This window comes from Vespa velutina, chromosome 3, assembly GCF_912470025.1.
Source record: "Vespa velutina chromosome 3, iVesVel2.1, whole genome shotgun sequence".
Lineage (NCBI taxonomy): Eukaryota > Metazoa > Arthropoda > Insecta > Hymenoptera > Vespidae > Vespa > Vespa velutina.
Genome location: NC_062190.1, coordinates 7,007,376 through 7,031,253, shown reverse-complemented (window position 1 = coordinate 7,031,253; position 23,878 = coordinate 7,007,376). Strand labels below are relative to the sequence as shown.

At 27.3% G+C, this 23,878-nt stretch overlaps 2 protein-coding genes across 17 annotated transcripts; one reads left to right on the top strand and one right to left on the bottom strand.

The window, feature by feature from the left end:
- Positions 1–20: 20 nt before the first annotated feature.
- LOC124947459 (cytosolic purine 5'-nucleotidase) lies at positions 21–16,871 on the bottom strand. Of its 14 annotated transcripts, none has more exons than XM_047489612.1 (11): positions 16,178–16,871; positions 14,089–14,210; positions 4,389–4,478; positions 4,118–4,191; positions 3,823–4,036; positions 3,306–3,729; positions 3,052–3,208; positions 2,730–2,970; positions 2,347–2,584; positions 2,143–2,262; positions 21–2,046 (listed from the first exon to the last, which is right to left on the bottom strand). In XM_047489612.1, exons 1-11 carry the CDS (start codon positions 16,358–16,360, stop codon positions 1,879–1,881), a joined length of 2,031 nt encoding a protein of 676 aa, XP_047345568.1. In that variant the 5' UTR covers positions 16,361–16,871; the 3' UTR covers positions 21–1,878. The 14 variants fall into 14 exon arrangements, with proteins under 14 accessions (XP_047345568.1, XP_047345570.1, XP_047345575.1 ...); XM_047489614.1 differs by lacking the exon at positions 16,178–16,871 and adding an exon at positions 15,261–15,386; XM_047489619.1 differs by lacking the exon at positions 16,178–16,871 and adding an exon at positions 15,116–15,309.
- Positions 15,423–20,988, top strand: LOC124947461 (O-phosphoseryl-tRNA(Sec) selenium transferase). Of its 3 annotated transcripts, XM_047489631.1 has the most exons (6): positions 15,926–16,305; positions 17,884–18,064; positions 18,158–18,431; positions 18,506–18,881; positions 18,969–19,465; positions 19,539–20,988. In XM_047489631.1, the coding sequence occupies exons 2-6, from the start codon at positions 17,951–17,953 to the stop codon at positions 19,802–19,804; spliced, it is 1,527 nt and encodes a 508-aa protein (XP_047345587.1). In that variant the 5' UTR covers positions 15,926–16,305; positions 17,884–17,950; the 3' UTR covers positions 19,805–20,988. The 3 variants fall into 3 exon arrangements, with proteins under 3 accessions (XP_047345589.1, XP_047345587.1, XP_047345588.1); XM_047489633.1 differs by lacking the exon at positions 19,539–20,988 and having other exon boundaries at positions 15,423–16,305; positions 18,976–19,224; XM_047489632.1 differs by lacking the exon at positions 17,884–18,064.
- The last annotated feature ends 2,890 nt before the right edge of the window (positions 20,989–23,878 follow it).

The window sequence follows — 23,878 nt, the reverse complement described above, 5'->3', positions numbered from 1 at the left end:
TATTGAATAACATTACTGTATATATTACTACGTCCTTTATTAAAAATGTAATCTATTATACAAACTATACAATACAATGCAATTATTTATAATTTATCCAATTCAAAATCACATGTTTTCATTAATTATTTAATTCAATAAGACATTTTTAACTGCTATTATTGTGCGAAGTTATTACAAAAGTTGTCTCTATTCTAAGAATAATTTTATACAATTTTTTTTTGTTTTGTTTAACATATTTATCTCTTTTTAATTTAATATCAAACTCTTGCAATATTACATATAACACTTGATTTGTTGAATTGACTATTTAGTTAAAACAATGTTAATGCATTCTAATGTCAATTATGAAAGAGATCTTTAATTAGCAATATTAACACTAATACAAACTGCATGAAATCTGAACAATTACTTATCATTATACACGATTAATATTGTCATAATATTATAAATGTAAATTTTTTTATCAAAATCCACTTTATTTCTACTTCTCATACGAATATAGAAATTTTTGATAATTTTAACAAGATTATTTGGATTAGCATAATGAACTAAATATATCAAAAAAGAGTATGCAGTTTGTATAATTAGATCTCATCAAAGTATTATTATTACACGACAATCTCACTCTATATTTCCTTTTGGCTATTTATCTTTAGACGTTTGATCATAACCTTTACATATTTGTAAATATTACTCAGCTAAATTTCGTGTAAAAATGCTAATCTAATAACCAACCTTATCCTATAAATTTTGCATACAATTGATATTCAGCTTTGGCTTCAATAAATATCCTATTAGTATAATTACTGCATAAGAAATAAATATAAAACATATTTTACAAATTCAACAATGTCTTAAATAACACAAATTAGATATATTCAAATATATATATATGTATGTATATATGTGTGTGTATGTATATATATATATATATATATATATATACACATATATATATACACACACAATCTCTCTTGTGCGAAAATAATCTGTCATATATATGTAAATCTTAATGTATGTACCTAAATTCATAAATAATAATAATAGTGATGTTACATAAATATTATTATTATATAAAGCTCATGGCCTTTATATACTTCTAAAATAAATATAAATTTAAGATTTTATGTTTATGTTCCACGCATATATAATTTTTGTGAGGTACATATTTTATATGTACATCATAATTAACTACATCTGTTTGCACATATTGCATTCTACTCATTTTTACATATTACTGTTTGAAATTCCAGAAATTGGTATATGAAAAATTTATAATAAATAACTTCACATATTTAACAAATAATATGTTACAATGTATCATTTACATTATGTTCAGATGTTACTATATTGTAAATGATATAACAAAGTAATTATGTTATACATTTCTTTCAATACTATGAGAATCCATAGCCATTTTCTTTATCTAACATATAATGTGGGTATATGTAAAAACTGTTAAAATACAATTTTTATTGCAATATAAAAAAAATTATGAAGCCTCGTATAATGCATATAGAATTCGGTAGATTACAAGATATGTAACAGTCGATTGAAAACATGAAAAGCATTATCAAAACATATATATATGTATATATATATATATATATATATATATGTATATATATATGTATATATGTATATATATATATGTATATATGTATATATATATATGTATATATGTATATATATATATGTATATATGTATATATATATATGTATATATGTATATATATATATATAAACAATTAAATTTCCTGCTTTAGAACTTAACTAAATAGCATCCTGGGCTAATATTAATCTCAAACGAAAAATTTTATAAAGTTAAATTTAATAAATTTTTTAAAGAAGTTATGTAATTAGTATTATAACAAATTAATTACAGTTAAGATTTTTTGAGCACGCCTTAGTACAGTTCCCTTGCTTTTGAGAATCGCTATCCTCATCACTGCAGTCTTCATCATGCGTATGTGTTACATTGCGTGGTGTTTCAGGCCTTGCATGTGGAATTTGACTATTTAAGTGATCCATATACATAGCTTTCTACAAAAGAAAAATCAATTTAAAATATAATGATTTAATTTAAAATATAATCATTTTTTTGTAGAATTATATATAATTTAGCATTTTAATACTTACAGCAGTCAGTCGATTTTGTTCTTCTTCTTCTTCTGAAAGTTTAAATGTTCTTGATCGACTGATCATAGGTGTTTCCATAACAAATCTTTGTTCATGAGCAACTGTACTCTCGTGTGGCATCTTAAAATGATAAAAAATAGTCGTATTTTGAAAAATTATAAGTTTTAATATATTCAAATAAAAAAATATTTGAATAATACTTACCAGCATAGCAGGTGCTCTGAACATATATGAGAATGGATAATAAATCAAATTAAGGAAAGTGGCAGCATACAAATCTGCATACCTCACTACTTGACTACTGAAAAATGTCTGCCTACTTCCGCTACGAAATAATGATCCCATCATACCATATGCTAAATCCATTTTGTGCGTGACATCTCTTATGGAAGCTCGAAGTTTAGATATATCTGGCTTTTCCTTTGTGCTACTATCCAAGTTTCTAAAGAAAAAGTATATATACAATTATTATATATGTAAAATATATGCCCAATTACTTAAAAATATCATATTTACTTAAAACTATTATATCTTTGCAGATAAATCTTATTTTAATTTGTATAGTTAGAAAAAGTAATCATATTTACTTGTACATCTCTCCTAGCATTACATCCAAATTTTGTAATTCTGCGAACAATTGACATTTGTCTGTCCATACATGTAATTCCTGAACTAATTCTGGCACTATTAAAAATGTCCTCCATCCTCTAATTTTTTTACTCTTCAAAATATCACCAAATATATGATCTCCGACGTACAATACATCTTTACCTTTCGCGCCGATTAATTCTGTGAAAACATCGCACGATCCTCCTGAATAGACTTCACCTATAATAGAAAACATTTAATATATTGTATATTATCATAAATTACATTTGATTGTATCATAACAAACACAATTCAGCTTACCTGTATGAAGAGGACCTTTATGTGTTCCAAGTTTTAAAGCACCAGTTTTAGTATCTACCTGTCGCAAGATTGTACCTTCTCCAAAAAATAATGGCTTTCTGGCATCAACAACAATAGTATCAAAATATGTTTTCCAATTTCGATGTGGTTCGTCAGGCTAAGAAAACATATTAAAGAAATTGATAATTACTTTTTTTTTCATTTTCTTTTTTCTTTTTTTTTTTTATTTAATACAAACAATAGAGATAACATACCCTTGCACCATGTGAAAAATCAAACAAATAGGTCATTATTTTATCGGTAAAAACATAATCACTATTTGTTAGCAAAAATAGTTTTGCACCGCTTTCTCTAATACGTGTAAGAAACATTGGAAGCCGTTCATCTTTTTTGACATATTCATCCAAGTTTTCTATAGTCTTACTTTTTAAATTTCCATGCAAGTGAATCCAGTCAACGGCATTTCTTACATCTTGGAAAATGCTTTTAAAACTCATAGTAAGTTCACCTTCTTTAACTCCAGTCTTTTCTCTAGTATATTGCGGAGAATTCGTGAAGAAATCTATGAGGCATGCTAATAGATAAGTCTCTGGTAAATTGAACAGTGTATTCAAAACATAGACTCTTGATTCGTCTAGTTGTAAAAACTTATTTGGATAGAGTTCATAAACCTGAGAGCTAAAAGATCATACAAAAAAAAAAATTAATTATAATAATCATAATAATGGCAAATGTATTTAATATTACTGTTTTAAATGTTAATAAACTCACTGTTTTAAAAATTCAAATCCATGTACACAGACTAATATATTCCCGTAGGCATCAACCTTCAATAAGTTTCCGTAAAGAGTATCAAACCATAGGCCTCGTACTGGAAAACTAGGATCATATTCAAATGCTTTAATTTCTTGTGGATATCCCAAAGATACTAAACGATCTTTTAAGAGATTAAATCCAAGCTGCTCATATTGCGGAGATTTATATTCTAAAAGAATACAATTATTCTGTGAACCCTATTTCTTATTTATTTCTTTTTTTCTTCTTTTAAACAATTAAACATACTAACCCGCCAGTGTATAATCCATGTCAAATCCATAAAATTTAATATTTTCTAAATGAAGACTACGGTTAACAAAAATCCTGTAACAAAGAAATTATTTTTAGATTATTTAATTGACTAACTCATTATTGTTTTTATTTTTATTACTTATTGTTGGCATTATTATTATTATTATTACTATTATTATTATTATTAATATTATTATTATCATTATCATTATCATTATCATCATTTTGTTAATATCATTCTCGTTAATGTATATATTCATTTTTCTGACCTATTCGCAGCAATTTTTCTAGCCATCATGCTAATAGTTCCCATATTCTCTACGTCATATGATGGATCAGCTTGAATCATTTGTGGATATCTAGTAAAATCAGAATCGCTCATTTTTTGTGGTATTTTAACATTAGTACTTATACTCCCCATGTTTAGAGTATCGTTAAATATTGTAATATATTTAACAATAAATAGATTTTATACGAACGAGAATGATACGATTAAGTTTAGAGTTCAATGATATCATTGAAAATTTGTCATTATAAATTTATCGAAATTTATATTATTTCATTCATTTATTTCTCATGGACTTCTATAATCAGCTTTGTGATTAAAAGATGCATTTGTTTTTGTGGATCTTTACAAAACAAATTTTGTTAACGAATAATTCTAACGGGTGACTTACTCATTTTGAATATGCCGTCCATGATTAGAAGTACCTGTGGTTGGTACCGAATATTCGTTTATACCCTCTAACCACATTTTTCACGATATCATATCAATGTTTCATTCTCGCTGTTAAATCAATTTTATACGATGATTAATTTAAATTAAAATTATTCTCTCGAAAAATTTCCCGGTAAAAGAAAAAAAAAAGAAAAGAAAAAAAGAAAGGAAAAAAGCCATGCAACGAATAATTTTATTATTGGTCAATTTCGAAGATTTCAGAGATTCAAAGGTTAGAATAATTGGAATCGTTTAGATCGCATATCAATTTATTTTCTCACTTTCGTTAATTATATATATATATATATATATATATATCCATTTGAAATTCTATTATTTTCATTTCTATTCTATATATAAATGAAAACCGAAAAAAATATTTTCATGAATCATTCTCTTATTAATAAATTTTGTATAATAAAATATCAACAATACGAACGATTACATACACACACTCACTCACATATACAATCACATCTAAACACGAACAATTTTTAAATTAATCGCAAGATTTTCAAAAGGATATAAAAATGATAATATTAATTTAATTATTATAAGAATAAAAGATAAATCGAGAAATCTTTATTGAAACAACACAAACTTTATCTATAAAACTTTCTATGATATTATCGTACTCGATCAAGTTCGATCAATGCGAATAAAAAGAAACTATCAGTTACTTTAGATATTTAGATAACAACCGAGCCAGTTGTTATATTGGACTTTACAATAACAAAACGCACAATGCCGTGTACATCATACATCTTTCGTGTCAATGGACCAATGTGAGGACAAGGTTAAACGAATTATATAATGAAGCACTTTGTCATCATTTAGAGATCATATAAAAAAAAAGAGAATATCATTAATGAGAAAGAAGCGCGACCAAAGGACGTGGATTCTTGAAGACATTGTAAAAATAGAAACCTGTAAGAATAGAAACGACTATAGAAAAAAAGAAAAAAAAATAAATAAATAAAAAAAAAAAAAGAAACAAAAGAAGGAGACGAAAAAAAATCGTTTCCTAAAAATCAATCGGGTAATATGTCAAAGATGAAAGATAACAATTGTCCTCACATATTTTCAAATTACTTTCCGAATGTCTAGCCTTCATCTCGAAGATAAGATCTACTTATTTAAAAAAGTTTTCGCATAAAATTGCATTGCTTTTTAATCTTTATCGCGATACGCCACGTGTTATACCACGTTAATACACAGGAAATGTCAATTTATTCCGTTCTCCGCTGCGTTCCAACGATTATCATGATTACAATGAAAGAAAAGGAAATAAAAAAAGAAAAGGAGAAAAAAGAGGAAAAATACAAGAAAGAAGATAATTATTGTCTAGACAAAGGAAAAAAGAAAGAAAAGTAAAAAACGAAAGAAAAAGAAAAGAAAAAAAATATACAATAACAATAACCTAATCCTAAACGACAATGACATCTCAATGGAATGCCAAATAAATGAATTTCGTGTTATTTCGATACTTCATTCAAGAGTTATCTTGAAAAGAAAGTTACGAAGCATATATATATATATATATATATATATATATATATATATATATATGTATATATATAATATATATGCATATGAAATAAAGTTTAAAATTTCATTAACAGAATAGAAATATTATATAATATTATAATATTATATATAAAAAAAGGAAAAGAAGAAGACAAAAAAAAAATAAATAAATAAGAAATTAAAATGCACGTTTAAAGTTTCTTCTACGTTATCAGTTGATCGAATACCATGTTTAAAAGATAAATCCCGACGCTCGTGTCGACACTACGCACATACAGAGTACTGACGATTCAAGGAGATTTTTCTTATTCGCGTGGGATTTAAAACCGCAATGAATCGAAATGAATGACACGCACAAACGATGTACGCAAGTACATACGTCGTTGCAAAGAAACGAAGAACGTGTACTCTGTTCGATGATCAAACCTCGACTGATTCCCTCTGGCTCCGACAAAGCAGTTAATAACATATAACGACGAAACTTAATTCATCGTCTTCCGGATACAAACTTTTCTTTCATTCTCCAATCAAAAGCTCTTCGTGTTACTCGTTTCTTACACATGTATACATATATATATATATATATATATATATATATATATATATATATATGTATACATGTGTAAGTAATATATATATATATATATATAGAGAGAGAGACATACACCCATATCATATCCGTTTTTCCCCCATTGGCCTTGGAAAAATTTCCAACCCATATCTAACCTATATATATTATTGAAAACGATATCAGATCAATAATAGTTTCAAAAATAGTATATAAACTATTGTTCGAAAAGAATTTTTTTTTTCTTTTTATATATTCATTTGAATATCCTTTCTTAAAATTCATTCTTAAGGCGATAAAAAATCCTCGTTTAATATCGTCTGTTTATCTATATAATTAAAAAAAATGATTTCTATCGATTCGAAAGAATAAGTTATTCGTTCGCATGTATTCTAATATATTATTATTTTATTATTGTTATTATTATTATTATTATTATTATTATTATTATTCAATTTCTTTTTGAAATATTATCTATCATTAGATCATAACGATATATAACGATACTCTAATATTTAGAGAGAGTTTATAATGTATAAATAAAATAATAAAGGAAGATATAAGTCAAATAATGTTCACATTTCAATGAGCTTTCGATAGTTCTCTCATTATTCAATAAGAGAAGTTAGATGGTACCATAATGTAAATTTGTGTAAATATGTTATGAAATAATAACTTTCCATTTTAACAATATGATTTACTTGTAAACCGGCCGAACTAAACTCTCTTCGACATTTTATTCTGAATGAAATTTTACGAACAATGCTCCTGGTAATTATAATATATAACGAAAATACATTTTTTTCATTTTTATTTATTTTTACTATTAAAAATGAAATTTCTTATCGTAAAATGATATCTATTTTCTATGAACGACAGTCATAAATGATAAACTTCGCAGATAATAATCTTTCTTTGGAACATTTATTAAACATAAATTGTATATGTATATCCACCTATATACATATTTATATATACATCTATATGTATATATATATACGTCAGATAAATTACAAGAAAATTTGTTTAAAAGAATTTGCACGGTTTGGGATCAGCTACAAAGTGCATATAAACATATTTACTTTTTTTTAACTCGTGACTTTTTCGAATTATAAAGGTTAATGTTTTTTGTTATGAATACCTATATCTTCTTTTTGCATATTTATATAGTAAGGTTCATTTGCAATCAAAATCATATCAAGAAAAAAATTGCTATTATGTATCATTAACAAGATAATCTTAATGACTAATAAACCCATTATTTTTTCAAATCATGCAATCGTGTATTTTAAAAAGTTCAAAGTCAATGATATTGTTCGATGTAACCGATTTCAAAATATTATGTAATCTAATAAATATTTTAGCAAATTGTTCTATGGAAAATCAACTACTTTAATACTTAAGACAGTACAAATGTGACTATTATTATATAAATATAAAAAAAAAAAAATTATAGATATCCATTGAAAAAAAAAAGAAAAAAGAAGATATTGATCTTCGTAACTCAAAAAGATGAGTAAAAAAGAAACATTTTTTACATGTACTTTGTAGATGCCTCAAGAGCCATGTAAATTTCTATTATTAAAATTTCTTCTAATTTCAATTAGTTGCAAGATATTTTCTCAGTCATATACGGACGAACACCCTATATATGTTTGTTTTATAAAATTCCTACGATATATATATATATATATTCACAAATGATCATCCTTTTTCCTTTTTTTCTTAATCTAACTATTCGAGTCCTGCCGCGGTTGATCACAACGCGGTTGCCGTGATTGACTGACCGCACGAAAAATTGTTCTTTCCCGATAAACGTATTCATTCTACGAAAGAAGAAAAAAAAGAAAAAAGTAAAAAATTAGAAAGTGAGAGTCGTTAACTTCATAGCACCATTTCATGTTTAATAATAATCTTTAGAATGGCTTTCATTCCCGGTAGACCTTGAAAGTCTCTTTAATTACTATACTACAATGAGAGCACCTACGCCTTGAACGTGCTAGTTTGAGATATCGACTTTTCGTTAAGTCGGTCAAGTACCACTATAAAAGAGGATGCAAGACTAGTTCATGTCACGAATGAAAGTTATGCACTTTCGCCGCGGCTCACAAAATTTATTTATTGTTCTTTTCTCTTTTTCTATTTCTTTTTAAAATAATACTTGTATATAATATGCCAAAAAAAGTTTCTGAGTGGTTTCGAAAAATCAATAATTTTTTTCTGACAACTTTTTATAAGCTAATTTTTTTTTCAGATTACATAATTACGAATTTAGGAATTTTTTTTACAATCTGAAAAAAAAAGAATTAGCCTAAACAGTCTCGAAAAAAAATTAATTGATTTTTAAAATCACTCACAAACTTTTGACCTATCTTCTGTAAACATGTGCACGCATCTCTCTGTGTGTGCGTATGTGTATGTATACAACTTTTTCATTATTATCAACACGCTTATCTTCTTCGATTATAACAACTCTCATCGATCCTTACACGTTATAATTACATGTTTCTTGTTCCATAGAATACTTAATATTTTGTTCTTCAGTCGAGATATAGTAATTATTTTATTTTTTTATTTATCATTGATGAAAGTCGAAAGGAAGAAAAGAAAACAATTTCGCTCAACAAGATTACTTTATCCAAATATTATTCTGACTCGAAGTTTATAAACGAAGGACAAAACTGATAAAAGAGTTTTATAAATAAAATACTAAGTAAAAGAAATATGGCATCTAACTTGTAAAAGGTACATATAATTCGATCGAAAGTTTCGAAAAATGAACTTCGAAAAAGTACATAAACTTTATCTCTCGTTCTTTTCGAAAACTTATTTATTTATTTTATTGAGAAATATCACGAGGGAACGATGATGAAATCAGAAGTAAAAGTTACAAACGGTAATTTGTTATCTATTGACCATTGAAGAAACTTCTGTATATTGGTTTTCTTATTATCAAATATTTTTGGAAAGTTTTATTATTTCATCGAATATCGAAACGGAATAGGAAGATAGAAGCAGAACTGTTTTAACGATCTTGGAATGAATGCAACATATTCTAAATATAAAGCGTATAATTTAATTCGAATGGATCGTCAATGTCATCTTGAATATTTCTTCGTTAGTAAACATGAACTGGTCCACGTCACGTTGCGGAGGTGATCAAAGTTCTATAAAAAAGGAAAAATGAGAAAAAAAACGAGAGAAAGAAGTCATTGGCTCGAATCGTAAGTACCAAAATCAATCGTGAGAACCAAAATCATCTCTATGATTATACATGGAACGACATAATCACCGCAACGCCATTCAAGGCTGTTCCAAGAAAGGTGATTCGTCATATGACCGTGAACAGTGACACGTTAACGAACGTTTTAGAAATTTCAATTTAGCTTTTAACACATGAGAAAGGGAAAAAGATAAAATTAAACGAAGTTAACGATAATATTGATCATATTAAAATTGAACGACATGATCTGAAGATTGATGATTGAAAAATTTTGATTTCATCATTCGCAAATTACATCATGCTTCTTATCGAAATTTATACGGAAATAAATGATAACAGACAGAACACACACACACACACACATATGTGTATATATTTATACTCTCGTTTCATCGAAATTTTCTCGTGACATAGATCGTATTGGATGAAGGAAAATAATAAAAAGTGAAAGGACAAAGCAATGAATACGGACTAAATTGAAATTTTAAGAAAACGTGAATATCACTAGAGAACGATGGATTAGTTTAGAGAAAGAATCGAGAATGATTATTAACTAAAACGCGAAGCACATGCAATGCGTCTTCGCACTAAAGTGACGGACTCTTGGCGAAAGAACAAGATTCAACGAGTAAACGTAGCATTAAGAATCCTTCGTATTTGGCTTAACTTTTTGATTTCATTGTATAATCCTTTTAATCTTATACCCCTTGTTAAATATCTTCGTGAACACAACGGTGGCCTTATGCCATTTGGCGACAAAAGAGCGCAAATTTGTAAACGTCATCTCACTAATCTTCTTAATAAATCACGATTTTCGACGATGATTGATGTGCTAGCTTTTATCAACTAGTCGATAAAAGAACTCTCAGGCGACTATGCGTTATATTCAGTTCTCGTAATAACATTGGTGGAAGAATCATGATAATGTGCGTAAGCGAAAGCAACGACTGTTAAAGAAAAAAAAAAAAAAAAATATATATATATATATATAGCATTGATTTCGAACATAATGAACTCGAATACAAATATTATATTATTATCGTATGAAAATTTCATTAACTTTAAATCTCGATCAAATTTTGGATTATACAAAATTATATAAAGGACAAAAAGAATTATGCATTTTTTTTCTCATGTATATTAAAACAAACTCCAACTTCGATATTATTTATTATTATTTTTTTTTTTTTTATTTTCTCCCATTTTTAATTCATTTTTCACATGAAATATGTTAATTGATATTTTAAAAATTTCATTGTGTTTTTCGCATCTCGTTCGACCTTTCATCTTTTCTAGTATCCTTTTTCCACGTTATTTGCCATTCACAAAACGTACTGATTGACCTTTACCTGTGACCTAGTTCCCTCTTATGACTCCATATCCTATGCACTCCTTCCTTACAACTATCCAGATCATTCTCATTACGATCATTTCTGCTCAGATCGATTCTTTCGTGAGATAAATTAAAACCAAGTATGTTCCTGTTAAGTAATTCCTCCGGGAAAACTGTTTCATCTTGGGGAAATTGTATTCTTCGGCCTACTCCACAAAATTATTTTCATTTGTAATGAGGCTTCGTGTGTGCGTGTATATATATATATATATAGTAACATATTTTGGTGTGTGTGTATACAAACACAAAAACATGTCTTCTGTTTTTTGAATATATAATTACCAAGACAATAGGACGATGTAATCACTAAATCAACGTTTTGGTGATTCATAATACAATATGATGACACAAATTATTTACTCCACGTAAAAAAGAACAATGATGAAAGATAACAAAGTAACACAGATTTGTGTGACCAAATTCTAAATCCTTTTCAGGAATGAAAATTTCACTGTTGATCTGATCGGTTGAAGAAACGACTAAATAATGAGTATTGATGATCGAGAATGTCAGATAAATTTTCCAAATGAACGAACAAACAAGTGGAAGACTATAAATGTAAATAAGTGATTGTGATAAGCAGACTCTTTATAGATCGCCAAAGGTCATTTGTATGATGATAAAAAAGAAAGAATGATGAAGAAGAAGAAGAAGATGAAAGAAAAAAAGAAGAAAACGACGATTTATGACAGATATCAAAGGCAGAGCTTCTTATTTTCGTAAATCAATGAAAATACAAACAAGAATGATTGTCCAAAGACAGATGAGATTAGATGTATTATACATACATACACATATACATATACATATACACATATATATATATATTTTTCATTATCATTATTATTATTATTATTATTATTATTATTATTATTATTATTATTATTATTATTATTATATAATTATAATTATATTATATATATGTACATATAAGTATATATATGTAATATGAAGTATGTATATAAAAATATATTTTTTATTATATAATTATGATTATAATTATATAATAAATATATATATATATATAATCATATTTAAATAATTACAAGTACACACGCGCGAACGCGGGTTTCTTACTACAGTATCTCAATTTCTACGAATAAATTAATGCGAATGACTTCTCACGGAATCTTTTCTTTTTTCGTTAATTTTCAAAGCCTTTCACGTGAAGAAAAATTTCGATGATTCATTATTTGTGTCGAGTTATTATTTCTAAATGATCTTTATGTTCATTTCCAAGTACAAAACAACGATAATACAATCGTGTACGATCGTTTAATCATACGTTTCTCGAGTAAAAATAGGAGAATAAGAAGCATGATTAAAATAACAATGATGAAAGAAAGATGGTTAGAATGTTTCCAAAAAAAAAAAAAAAGAAAAAAAAAAAGAAAGAAAATAATCGCAGACAATAATAGGATCTTTCATAAAACATAAACGTATTATAAATTTGTTTCATTTCGAGAATCGAGTTAGATTTTCGTTCTCTTTTCAACGAGTTATATGCTTTCCAGAAATATCTTTGATCTGCTTCTCCTTCATGTTTCATGAAAGAGAGAGAAAGAGGCGGGGGAGAGGGAGAAGGAAAGAGGGAGAGAGAGAGAGAAACAAAAAGAGAGATAGATAGATAGACAGACAGACAGACAGATAGAGAAGGAGGGAGGGAGGGAGGGAGGGAGGCAAGTAGACAGACAGACAGACAGGTAGATAGAAATGGAAAGAGAAATAGCGAGAGCAAGAGAGAGAGAGAGTTGTTGTGTGTGTGTATGTTTGTGTATGACAAAGAAAGAGAGAAAAAGAGGAAGTCTTTAGTGAACGGTACCACACAAAATATCAAATTACGTAATCGATAAAGATCAAATCTACCAAAAATCAAATTACTACTATAGAATGAATAATACATCGATAGATTATCCAGATTATCCACCGATGTGGATAATAACGACGATAAAGCGAAAAAGTAAATAAATAAAAAAAAATAAAAAAAAAAATTTTGCACGTGTATCGAACGTTTATTTATAGTTGAATCTTTCTATTCCCTCTCCTCCTTCGACCCACTAATCATGTTCGTCAACGACCATGAATTTAACTGTACGACCATGACCTAACTTTACTTCCTTGTTTTTGAATTTTTTAACTGCGTCATATGTTGTGTATATATATATGTGTGTGTATGTGGACGCGCGCGTCTGTAATCATTAAAACATAGTAGCACGCTCGCGCACGAGTATACAAAGATGCAATGCAGCAAGTTTGGATCACGTCATGACATACTTTCTTTATTCTTTCGTAACTTCTTACGTTATTATCGATGATTCGAAGATAAAATATCTTTTGAGTAGCATTCGACTCGTTCGTTACTCCCATCATGAACAATATTTATTAATCAGTTCGTAGCTCACGATAGAATATAAGAGAAGAGAGAAAAAAGAAAGAAAAGAAAAGAGAAGAAAAAAAAAGCCAAATATAACGGTATATTTTCGATGTGACATTAAGAGACATGATTATAATGAAACTTTCTAATAGAATTATTTACTAACCTTTGACTAGCTTGCCGGTACCATTTCTTATGCCCTGTAGGATCATTATCATTTTGCGGTGTCGATGGTGATACGTTTCCATGATCACCATGCGAATTACAGTTCTCCAATTCCATGATCAACTGTAAAAATGTTAACAAAACAAAAAATAACGTGTTCGTTGACAAACTTTCCCTTTCTCAAAGTTATATTATTTTGTCAACGAACAATAAACATATTTTTATTGTATTGACTTTTTAATTCATCGAGAATTAATTGTTCTTAATATTATTTGTAAGAATATTTTAAACAATTTATTTTGCAATAAGACGTGAAAAAGAGTTAGGTTAACTAAGCTGTTACAAAAGTTGCAACATTTCGCAATAGACGTTTACCAACGCGTCGTTTCTCCTTTTAATACGAGTCAGATCGTACTTTTTATTTATTTATTTTTATTTATTTATTTTTATTTATTTTTTATTTCTTATTTTTTTTTTTTCTTCATGAAAATCAATTCTATTGCGATCGTCAGTTATTATTGCGAAATAATTTAGAATTTAATAATTGAAAATAATAGGAAATAACATATGTACTTGAAAACATGAGAATAACTAAGATCACAATAATTGGACATTACTATCGGATGCAAAGTAGCAGGATTCTAACAGATACTCGCTCATTCTGATTATACCGAACTTTGAATAACATTTTTTTTTTTTTATCATTATCACAATATCCTTTCTAAATAAATATTTTCATAAATATTTATTTAAAAGAAATATCGTGATAATACATAAAATTCTATGAGACATGGTATCATATGTTATCATTATGATGCGAAGATAATAGATATGATATTGAAGGATAATTAAAAAAAAAAAAGGAAAAGCAAGAAACGATTATCAATTTGATGAAAAACGAGAAATTAAACGAGTAAATGATTCTTTCTATTTTATCGTTATTTCCGTTCGCATAACGCTCGAAAATTGTACGAACAGCCATTTCTTTTGTTCTCGCTTCCAATGATAAATTGAATTAAAATTTGTACCTAGCAAGATCGTTAGTTTTATGTAGAATTTTTTGAAAAAAAATACAGCGTAATTTAAAGAGTCTTCTTTGAAAACTTCTAAATAGAATTAATCGGGCGCCAATCTGTCATCGGTAGGTACATATATCAAAAAAAAACAACTCACAACCACACACTGTGCAGATTTGTCGCAGACTGAGGTCAATTCACTGAACTGCGTTGACCTCGGTGCAGGTATACCAATCGAATAGTCGAAAATGTTACTACATTGATTCATACATTCTAAATTTTAAGTACGCGCCAAATCTTATATATTATCCTTGTTTATCTGACAACGAAAGAAAAGGAGAGATAATATAAACATCTTTCGTAAAGCGAATCAAATTCACTTGGACGATAAAACAATTGGTCTTACATTTTTTTTATTGACCAATGAGAATACGAGAATAATTTGTATAAGTGTATATCATGGAATCTATACATAATTTCGATCGAAATCAATAGTTTCGTATCGATAAATTCTAATGAATGATTTTTTACGAATGACGATTTGATTATCAATAATTTATTCTATAGGAGATCAATCGATGATTCATTGATAATTTCATTATACACATCTCATTCATATATTTAATTCAAATACATATATATATACTATATTGGACGATCGATAAAGAATATCGTAGCGAATCTATGAGAAAAATTAAAATTACCAACGTAATATTTGCGTGTGTATGATAGAAAAATTTTATATTTACCCGCGCAATTTGTTTTGAAATATACGCGCCATTTTTTGCGATTGTATATCATTGATCTCATAATAGAATTAACAAAATATAAATGAATAATAGAGAATGATAGGAATAGGAGTATGTTTAAAAAAATGATATTAAAGAAGAAATAGACACGTTTAAGTATTGAATACAGAAAAAGGAAGGAAAAATATAAGATAGGAAAGAAGATCAAATATAATTAAAATGCATTTTTTTTCGATCGATGTAAGCGATCGGTATATGATCGTGAAATGAAAAAGAAGATGGTATGTACTGATGATAATATAATTATCAGAGAAATGATTTGCACCTGCCGGATAGTCGAGGCGCGGATAAGACGCGGATCACTTTGACTTGTCGAGGCGACGGACGACGAATTCGTCCGTAGCGCCGTGTGTAAACCGTCCGTCCGCCGTTGCCCGAACGCCAAAATCCGAGGTAAAAGCACGTACTTCGCAATTTTCGCAAACTTCCACGCGTCCGTAGTACTCATCGCGTTGAGCACAATTGGAACGTAGACTTCGACTCCCTTGTGCACGAGCAATTACGTTGCATCGTTTCTGTTGCGTAAAATTAATCCGATTTAGGTGACCTCGACGTAACATAACCTGTAAATTCGTCTTGGACTATTGTCTCTGTCCGTCGTTTTGACAATCCTTTGGAAGCTTCCACGAGCGTGGGGTATCGACACATGTAGTCCTTTTTTTTCAAAAATATATTTTCTTCTTATGATTATATATCTTCGAGGTCTTCTCGACATTCTCCACGTATTATTTGGAGATGCTTTCTATCTATCAGAGAGCGGGAACCTAACGTAACTTTGACTCTCTTGGGCTTGCGGCCCAACCCACTTTTTAATCGGTGATTTTTTCTTCTACATCGACTTAATTCGTTTTATGAACGTATTATATTTTAAAAAGCGTCTCATCGAAAAATCAACGAACTTTTTTCGCATGACAATTCGACAATCGAAATCCCTGCGTTACGACTCTTTTCCTTCCTACTTCATTCTTCTCCCGATATTTCTCACAATTTAATATTTTATCCTTTAGGGACCCAATTAGTGCGATGACATAACATAACCTTCCTCTCCATGTGAGATAATGAAAGTGTGTGTGCGTATATGTGTGTAGAGAGAGAAAGAAAGAGAAATTTTTTAAGAACATTTTTCTTTTTTTTTTGTTTATTTGTTTATTTGTTTTTTATTTATTTAATTTGTTTATTTACTTATTCGTTTATTTATTTGTAGTTACATATTAAAAAAATGCTATAATTTTGTAATATAGTCGTGTGTGTATGTTATCTCGTTTTTTATCATATGTTTCGTTAAATTTAATACTGCGCATTTATTATTGTTATTTCTGATATTCAGTGAGCAATATTTTTCTCGTCATATCTTTTATCATGTAATTAATATTATTTTTATTTATATTTAAATAAATATTTATTTTTGTACTATACGAATATTGGCTTCATTAAGTTAATCTATTATTTCTATTTTGTTACCGATTTCTTAATAAATCTTTTTTTCACATATCCCATTTGTGTTTTATTAGTCTTCTTTATTCATTTATATAGGTAAAAATTGATATTTTATATATGTTTTTACATTTAGAATACATTTTCTTTGTTTTTCTACAATTCTAGGATCTAACATTACACTGTAATAAATACTCATTCTATATTAGTTGATTTTATTATTTATTGTCATTGAAACATTATTCTCTTTAATAAATGTTATATCTTTATTTATTTCTTTTAGATGTTAGATATATTATATTTATTCATTACATATTATCATTCAATATAGATTTGTTTTACATTAAATGAAGAATTAATTGTGGTGTATTATAAATATAGTTTTTTTGCACATATTTTTAAATTTATGTAAATATGATTAATGTTCAGTACACAATATTTGTTGATCATATTATAAGATAATAGTTATAAGTGAAATACAATTCTTTATAATATATCAATAATAATTCATTGCAATTTCTTTTAATAATTATCAAGCAATGGTGTACTAAGACATCGATCTACATAATATTTGCAAAGTAAGAGTATTAAGCCAGTCTGAAAAATGAATAATCAAGCGTTCAGTTTGGCAGAAAAGCTTATACCTTCTACGTATGTGCAACAAGGTTTAAATGCAAAGAAAACTCGCGAAAACCATATAAGACATTTTATTGAACATGTATGTATTACTTGTAGATACAAAATAATATATCGAATTATATATTCCTATTCGTAAATAGAAATGTATGTTATAAATTTTTACAAAATATAGAGACAATGGCCAGAAGAGGGATGGGATGACGCAACAATAGAAGCTTTTCTCTCTGATCTTTCGCAAATGGATAGCAACAATTTTCCTTCTAACTGTAGTGTCGGAGAACGTGAAGCAAGAATTGCATCAAGTATAGTAGCAAGAAGACATTTTCGCATGGGACATGGAATTGGTAGATCAGGTGATCTAGAAGAAGTACAACCAAAAGCTGCTGGTAGCAGTCTCATGTATAAATTGACAAATGCTTTGGTATTGGAAGTAATACGTTATATGGGTAAGAAAAGGAATATTTTCTGTATTATATTCTTTTATTTTTAGAAAAATTTAATTAAACATTTATACTTGTAGGCGTAAAAAGTATAGCTGGTTGTTTCTTATCTCCTATGGCTACAGGCATGAGTTTAGTACTATGTATGTTGACTCTCAAACAAGGTAGACCACGAGCAAAGTATGTTTTATGGCCTCGAATCGATCAAAAATCAAGTTTCAAGTCTATAATTACAGCAGGTTTAGAACCTGTAGTAATTGAAATGCAAATAGTTGGAGATGAATTAAAAACAGATATGCAAAGACTCGAAGCCCAGATGGTAGCTCTTGGAGAAAGTGTAGCTTGTGTACTTACAACAACAAGTTGCTTTGCACCTAGAGCATGTGATTCAGTTGATTTAATTGCAGTTTTGTGTACGCAATATAATATACCCCACTTAGTAAATAATGCTTATGGGTAAGAATTTAGCAATGTTCTTTTAACAGTTTCTAAATATTTCTAATATAGGTAAAAATTAGGTACATTTTACTATATTGTTAAAAGGTTACAGAGTACAAGATGTATGCGTCTCATACAAGAAGCATCGCGTAAGGGTCGCGTTGATGCATTTGTTCAAAGTACAGATAAAAATTTTCTTGTACCCGTGGGTGGTGCAGTAATTGGATCATTTGATAAAAACCTTTTGGATCGTATATCAAAAATGTATCCAGGTCGTGCAAGTGCAAGTTCTACTATGGATGTTATGATAACATTGTTGAGCCTTGGAATAGCAGGTTATAAGCAACTTATTGCCGAGCGTAAAGAAATGTATTCTTATCTTAAAGAGGAACTTGGAAAATTAGCAGCAAGGCATGGAGAACGTTTATTAGATACAAAAGGAAATCCAATATCAATGGGGATGACATTACAGTGTTTAAGTCATCAACATGATAATAAGCAAGTTACAACATTAGGATCAATGTTGTTCCTTCGTAATGTTAGTGGTACTAGAGTAATCACTACAACAGACTCTAAGCACATTGTTTCGCACAAGTTTGAAGGTTATAATCATTATTATCGCCTTTCTTTGTTTTTCATTGAACACTTGTCTATATTTTGTAATCGTATTTTTAGGATGGGGAGCTCATAACAGTAATTATCCAGTACCATACCTAACTGTTGCTGCAGCTTTAGGTATGAAAAGATCAGATGTTGATGCATTTATACAAAGACTAGATAAAGCATTAACAAAAGTACGAAGACGTTCCGCTTCGGTAACTCCAACAGCATCACTTGCTGGATCCAGTATTAATGGAGATGCTGGTGGTGCTGGTGGTCCAGGTGAATCCAGCACAGCTTCAACTAGCCGAGCAAGTAGTAAAGATAGTTTAAGAAAATGAACCGTAATCAACGCAACTGGTCAGTCAAATCAGCACATTAATATTAATTTGTAAGTAGTTCACTACTTACAATTAATAAATTTTTCATATCTCTGCATAATGACTCGTATCAAAACAATAATCTTTAACTTGGTTATTACAGTGCAGTATTTTTCTACATAATATCATTTAAAATTTACACATATGAATATAAAAAATCTTTTACTGTACTTTTATTTTTTATACATCAATTAATAATTTTTATTTCTCTATGAAAAAATGTAATCATCTGAAATTTAAAAATTTTACTAAACTATTTTTATATTATAATAAAATATGACTCATGTCATTTAAAGCAAACGAATAAGATACAGTACATGTTGCAGAAGTATGGAATAAATAATGAGCTGATCTGTCTGCCCACTTGCGTTGTGATATTGTCAATTCCTATCTTAAGAGGCAAGGCAATTGGATGTTAAGTAAATGATATTAAGTGAATGTCAAAGTTAATGCAATGGAATCAAGAAATAAGAATACAACATTCTCTTAGTTATCTGTTACAAGATATTCAATTATATATGCGCTGGCCGCAAAAATCATTATGAATTGTTTACAAATTTATATTTTTTGTGAAACAAAAATATGAAAATTGTTCTTGGGTGCATTTTACTTCTAGCTTATCATGTTGTAAGATATAATATTAAGTTTTACATTCTGTGTTGTATAAGTACTAGAACTTCTGTAGATGATTCATAACGCAAATAACAAACTATTATGTTTCCAAGACATAATTAGTCTTAATTAATAATATCTTTGGATTATATATTATTAACATACAATTTATTCTCATAAATATTGTTTATATAATTTAAAAAATAATTCTATATTTAAAGAAAACACATTAATATAAATGTTTGATATCTTTGTTTTATTTTAGAGAAAATTGTATGTCAAAGGAAATAGTGAGATTATATGTTACTGATTGTAAAAAGAAACTTTAATGATAATATAATTGCCTGATTGTATCAATACAGTAATAATACAAGTTTGAAGCATGATACATGAAAGTTGAGCACATGCTATAAAAAAAATCGTAAATAATTTTTATGAATATCAGCGATGTTAAACGACAACATATTTCTTTTTTAAAATGTTTAAATGATTATAAATATATTATTACAACTATTTATTTTTTTTGCAAAGTTTTTGCAAAGATATAATATTATCACTTTATGAATCATGCAATACTTTTTAATTTTAATTAAAATCCAAATTATTATTATTAACATAATAGTAATATAATCGAAAATTTTAATTTCTATTACATTTATGTATTCCATTACAAAATCTATTATACTGTGATTTAATTCGATATGAATTATGCTTTGTTAAATAAGGTAGTAAGTATGATTCATGTATATTATAAAACTGCAAGTATCACATGTCCCCATTTAACATCAGCTAAGAAAAGTAGAGAGAATTAATAATAGTATATACTTCAAATTTAAATTAAATAATACATAATACCATACCAACTGAACACAATCAATCATTTTTTCGATATATATACACACATATATGTATAAGAAATATAAATATATGTATACAGATGTGCAAAAAAATTTCACAGTAAACTACAGGTATGACAGCTTGATATATAAATCATATGATAATTAGTAATAATTTGAGAAAGAATACATTTCAAATATTCAGTCAAGTCTAATAACATCAATAAAGAATTAATGCTATAAAATAGAAGAATATACATTTCTCAAAATTTCTTTTTTTATAGATTATCTAAGTAGAAAAATACATTTATAATTATATGGATTATTAATTAGAAAAGAAACGAATGCATAATGATCTTAACGTAGAATAAAAGAAATACGTTTAGCATAAAAAATATGCATTAGCTATTATACTAGCTCGTGTTTAATCGAACATTTCTTCATATCTATTAATTTTCTAATCTGAAATATTCTCATGAACATACTTGTAATTTTTTCTGTAGAAAAGAAACGACTCTAGGTATGTTAACATTCAATCAAATTCCCAAATGACAACAAAATTTGTTATTTATTCATATCGCAATACATAATACTGTTAATATTATTATCCAAGTTTATAGAGATATATTCATTATTCATACTGATTTTGTCTGCGATAAATAAAATTAAATATTTTGTACACACACACCAATAATTTACAAATTATATAACAAATTTTCATTAGCATTGTTCAAAATGTATTTATATCTAGTATTATGTTCTTAAAATATATTTATGACAAGCCAAAGACAAAGCAATATTATGCACCAAGATGATAAATATATTAGTCATATTATCACTTTATTATTAAATAAGTTGGATGCAAAGAGGAAGCATTTAAACTATATTTAATTATATGTTTTGCTTAGCTTCCTTTTATAGTTATTAATTTAATTATTTAGATTTAACATAGTTCTTGAAAAAAAAAAATTAAGAAATAGAATTGTTACTATAAACAAATCATATGTGCTATAATAAGCTATATATATATATATACATATATATATATATATATATATATATATATATATGTATGTGTGTGTTTATTTATATATGTATGTATATGTGTGTGTACATACATATATCTATACATATATATATAAATATATTAATGTTACAGTAATATATTTACTATCAAAACTGATACTTAACGATTATGAAAAGTATTCTAGTATAAGTGGTATCATTATACCAATGACTTTCCTATGTAAATAAAATATAATTTTTTTCTTATTTCTTTTCGATCATAAATTCATTAATCGTTAAAAAAGGCACCTAATACATATATACATATATATTGAATTATATGCCTTTTACACAAACAACGATTTTATGGACCTAATGTTCTACTACACTTAAGTTTTCTATGTCTAAAAAAGTTAAATTTGTTATATCATTGTTGCATCACTATATTGTTGTTCAGCATAAAACATATGTAAGTTATACTATGTAATTTTAAATTTATTGCAATGAATGCATACATTCAGAGCATTGTTTATTATTCAAAATGTTATAATAAAACTATTATTGGCAGACTTATATTCGATTGTTCATGTTAAAAAAAATCTTTGGTTTTTGATATAAATGTTCAAGAAAAACAAAAAAAAAAAAAAGAAAAGAAAAAGGAAGATACATTGCCAATATTGTATATAAAGTGTTGTTTTACTGAAGTTTTTAAAAATATATCTAAGCGATCTAAGATTTTAAATGTAAGTTTTGATTTGGAGAAAAAAATTACATCAATGTGAAAACATTGATAATAGAATATAAAACATATATATAATATAATATTCATGGGTCAATAATACATTATGTCGTCTATATGAGTAAATACTTTTAAACAGATGCGACCTATTTTCTCTTTCTATTTATTATATTTTATCCCTTTGTGCTTATCTACAACGAAAAAGATGTCATTGCGTGACAGTAATATTTGTATGTGTGAAGATGTAAACACATCTAACACAAGTAAGCAAGAAACATACACGGATCATACTTTTTTGAATATATAGATTACTAATAAAGAAATGTCATATGATATATCTCGATATTGTTTTCAGAAAGTAGCATGTATTTATTATTTTATAATAATAGAAGAGTAGTTGATCAAATATGTGAATAAAGCCTTTTTTTAAAACTTATTTCTCATTACTTTATTTTCAAGCTATATATATTTTATATATGTATATATTATTAAGATTACATTAAATGTTCAAAATTTTATATATTAGTAAACTTTCATTGGTGAATAATATTAGAAATAATATTAGTAGTTTAATTAACAATTTCAATATATTTAAATTCTGAATTCAGATCCGTTACCTTCATCTAATATCAACAAAAACAAACTTTTGATTGACTTTGGGAGTTTTCGCATCAATTTTCTTTTGGTTTCAGACTAGCAAACAACAGAGCTCTCTCTATCTAAATGTAAAGAATTAAAAATTAATACATCCAATAAGTTTTCAATTATTTAAACAGTCTTTAAAGTATACGGTGTAGAATAAACTAATATTTAAACAATAGTACATTTTTATTAAACATAAAA

What these genes read in the sequence shown, in the direction of transcription:
- LOC124947459 (XM_047489612.1), bottom strand. Translation starts at nt 16,360, where the DNA reads ATGAGTACTACGGACGCGTGGAAGTTTGCGAAAATTGCGAAGTACGTG. An exon ending in ATTTTTCACATGGTGCAAGG is followed by an intron (nt 3,209 to 3,305) that starts GTATGTTATCTC and finishes ATGTTTTCTTAG; the next exon opens with CCTGACGAACCACATCGAAA. An exon ending in ATGCTAGGAGAGATGTACAA is followed by an intron (nt 2,585 to 2,729) that starts GTAAATATGATT and finishes CTTTTTCTTTAG; the next exon opens with AAACTTGGATAGTAGCACAA.
- LOC124947461 (XM_047489631.1), top strand. Translation starts at nt 17,951, where the DNA reads ATGAATAATCAAGCGTTCAGTTTGGCAGAAAAGCTTATACCTTCTACG. An exon ending in TAAGACATTTTATTGAACAT is followed by an intron (nt 18,065 to 18,157) that starts GTATGTATTACT and finishes TACAAAATATAG; the next exon opens with AGACAATGGCCAGAAGAGGG. An exon ending in TTAGTAAATAATGCTTATGG is followed by an intron (nt 18,882 to 18,968) that starts GTAAGAATTTAG and finishes TATTGTTAAAAG; the next exon opens with GTTACAGAGTACAAGATGTA.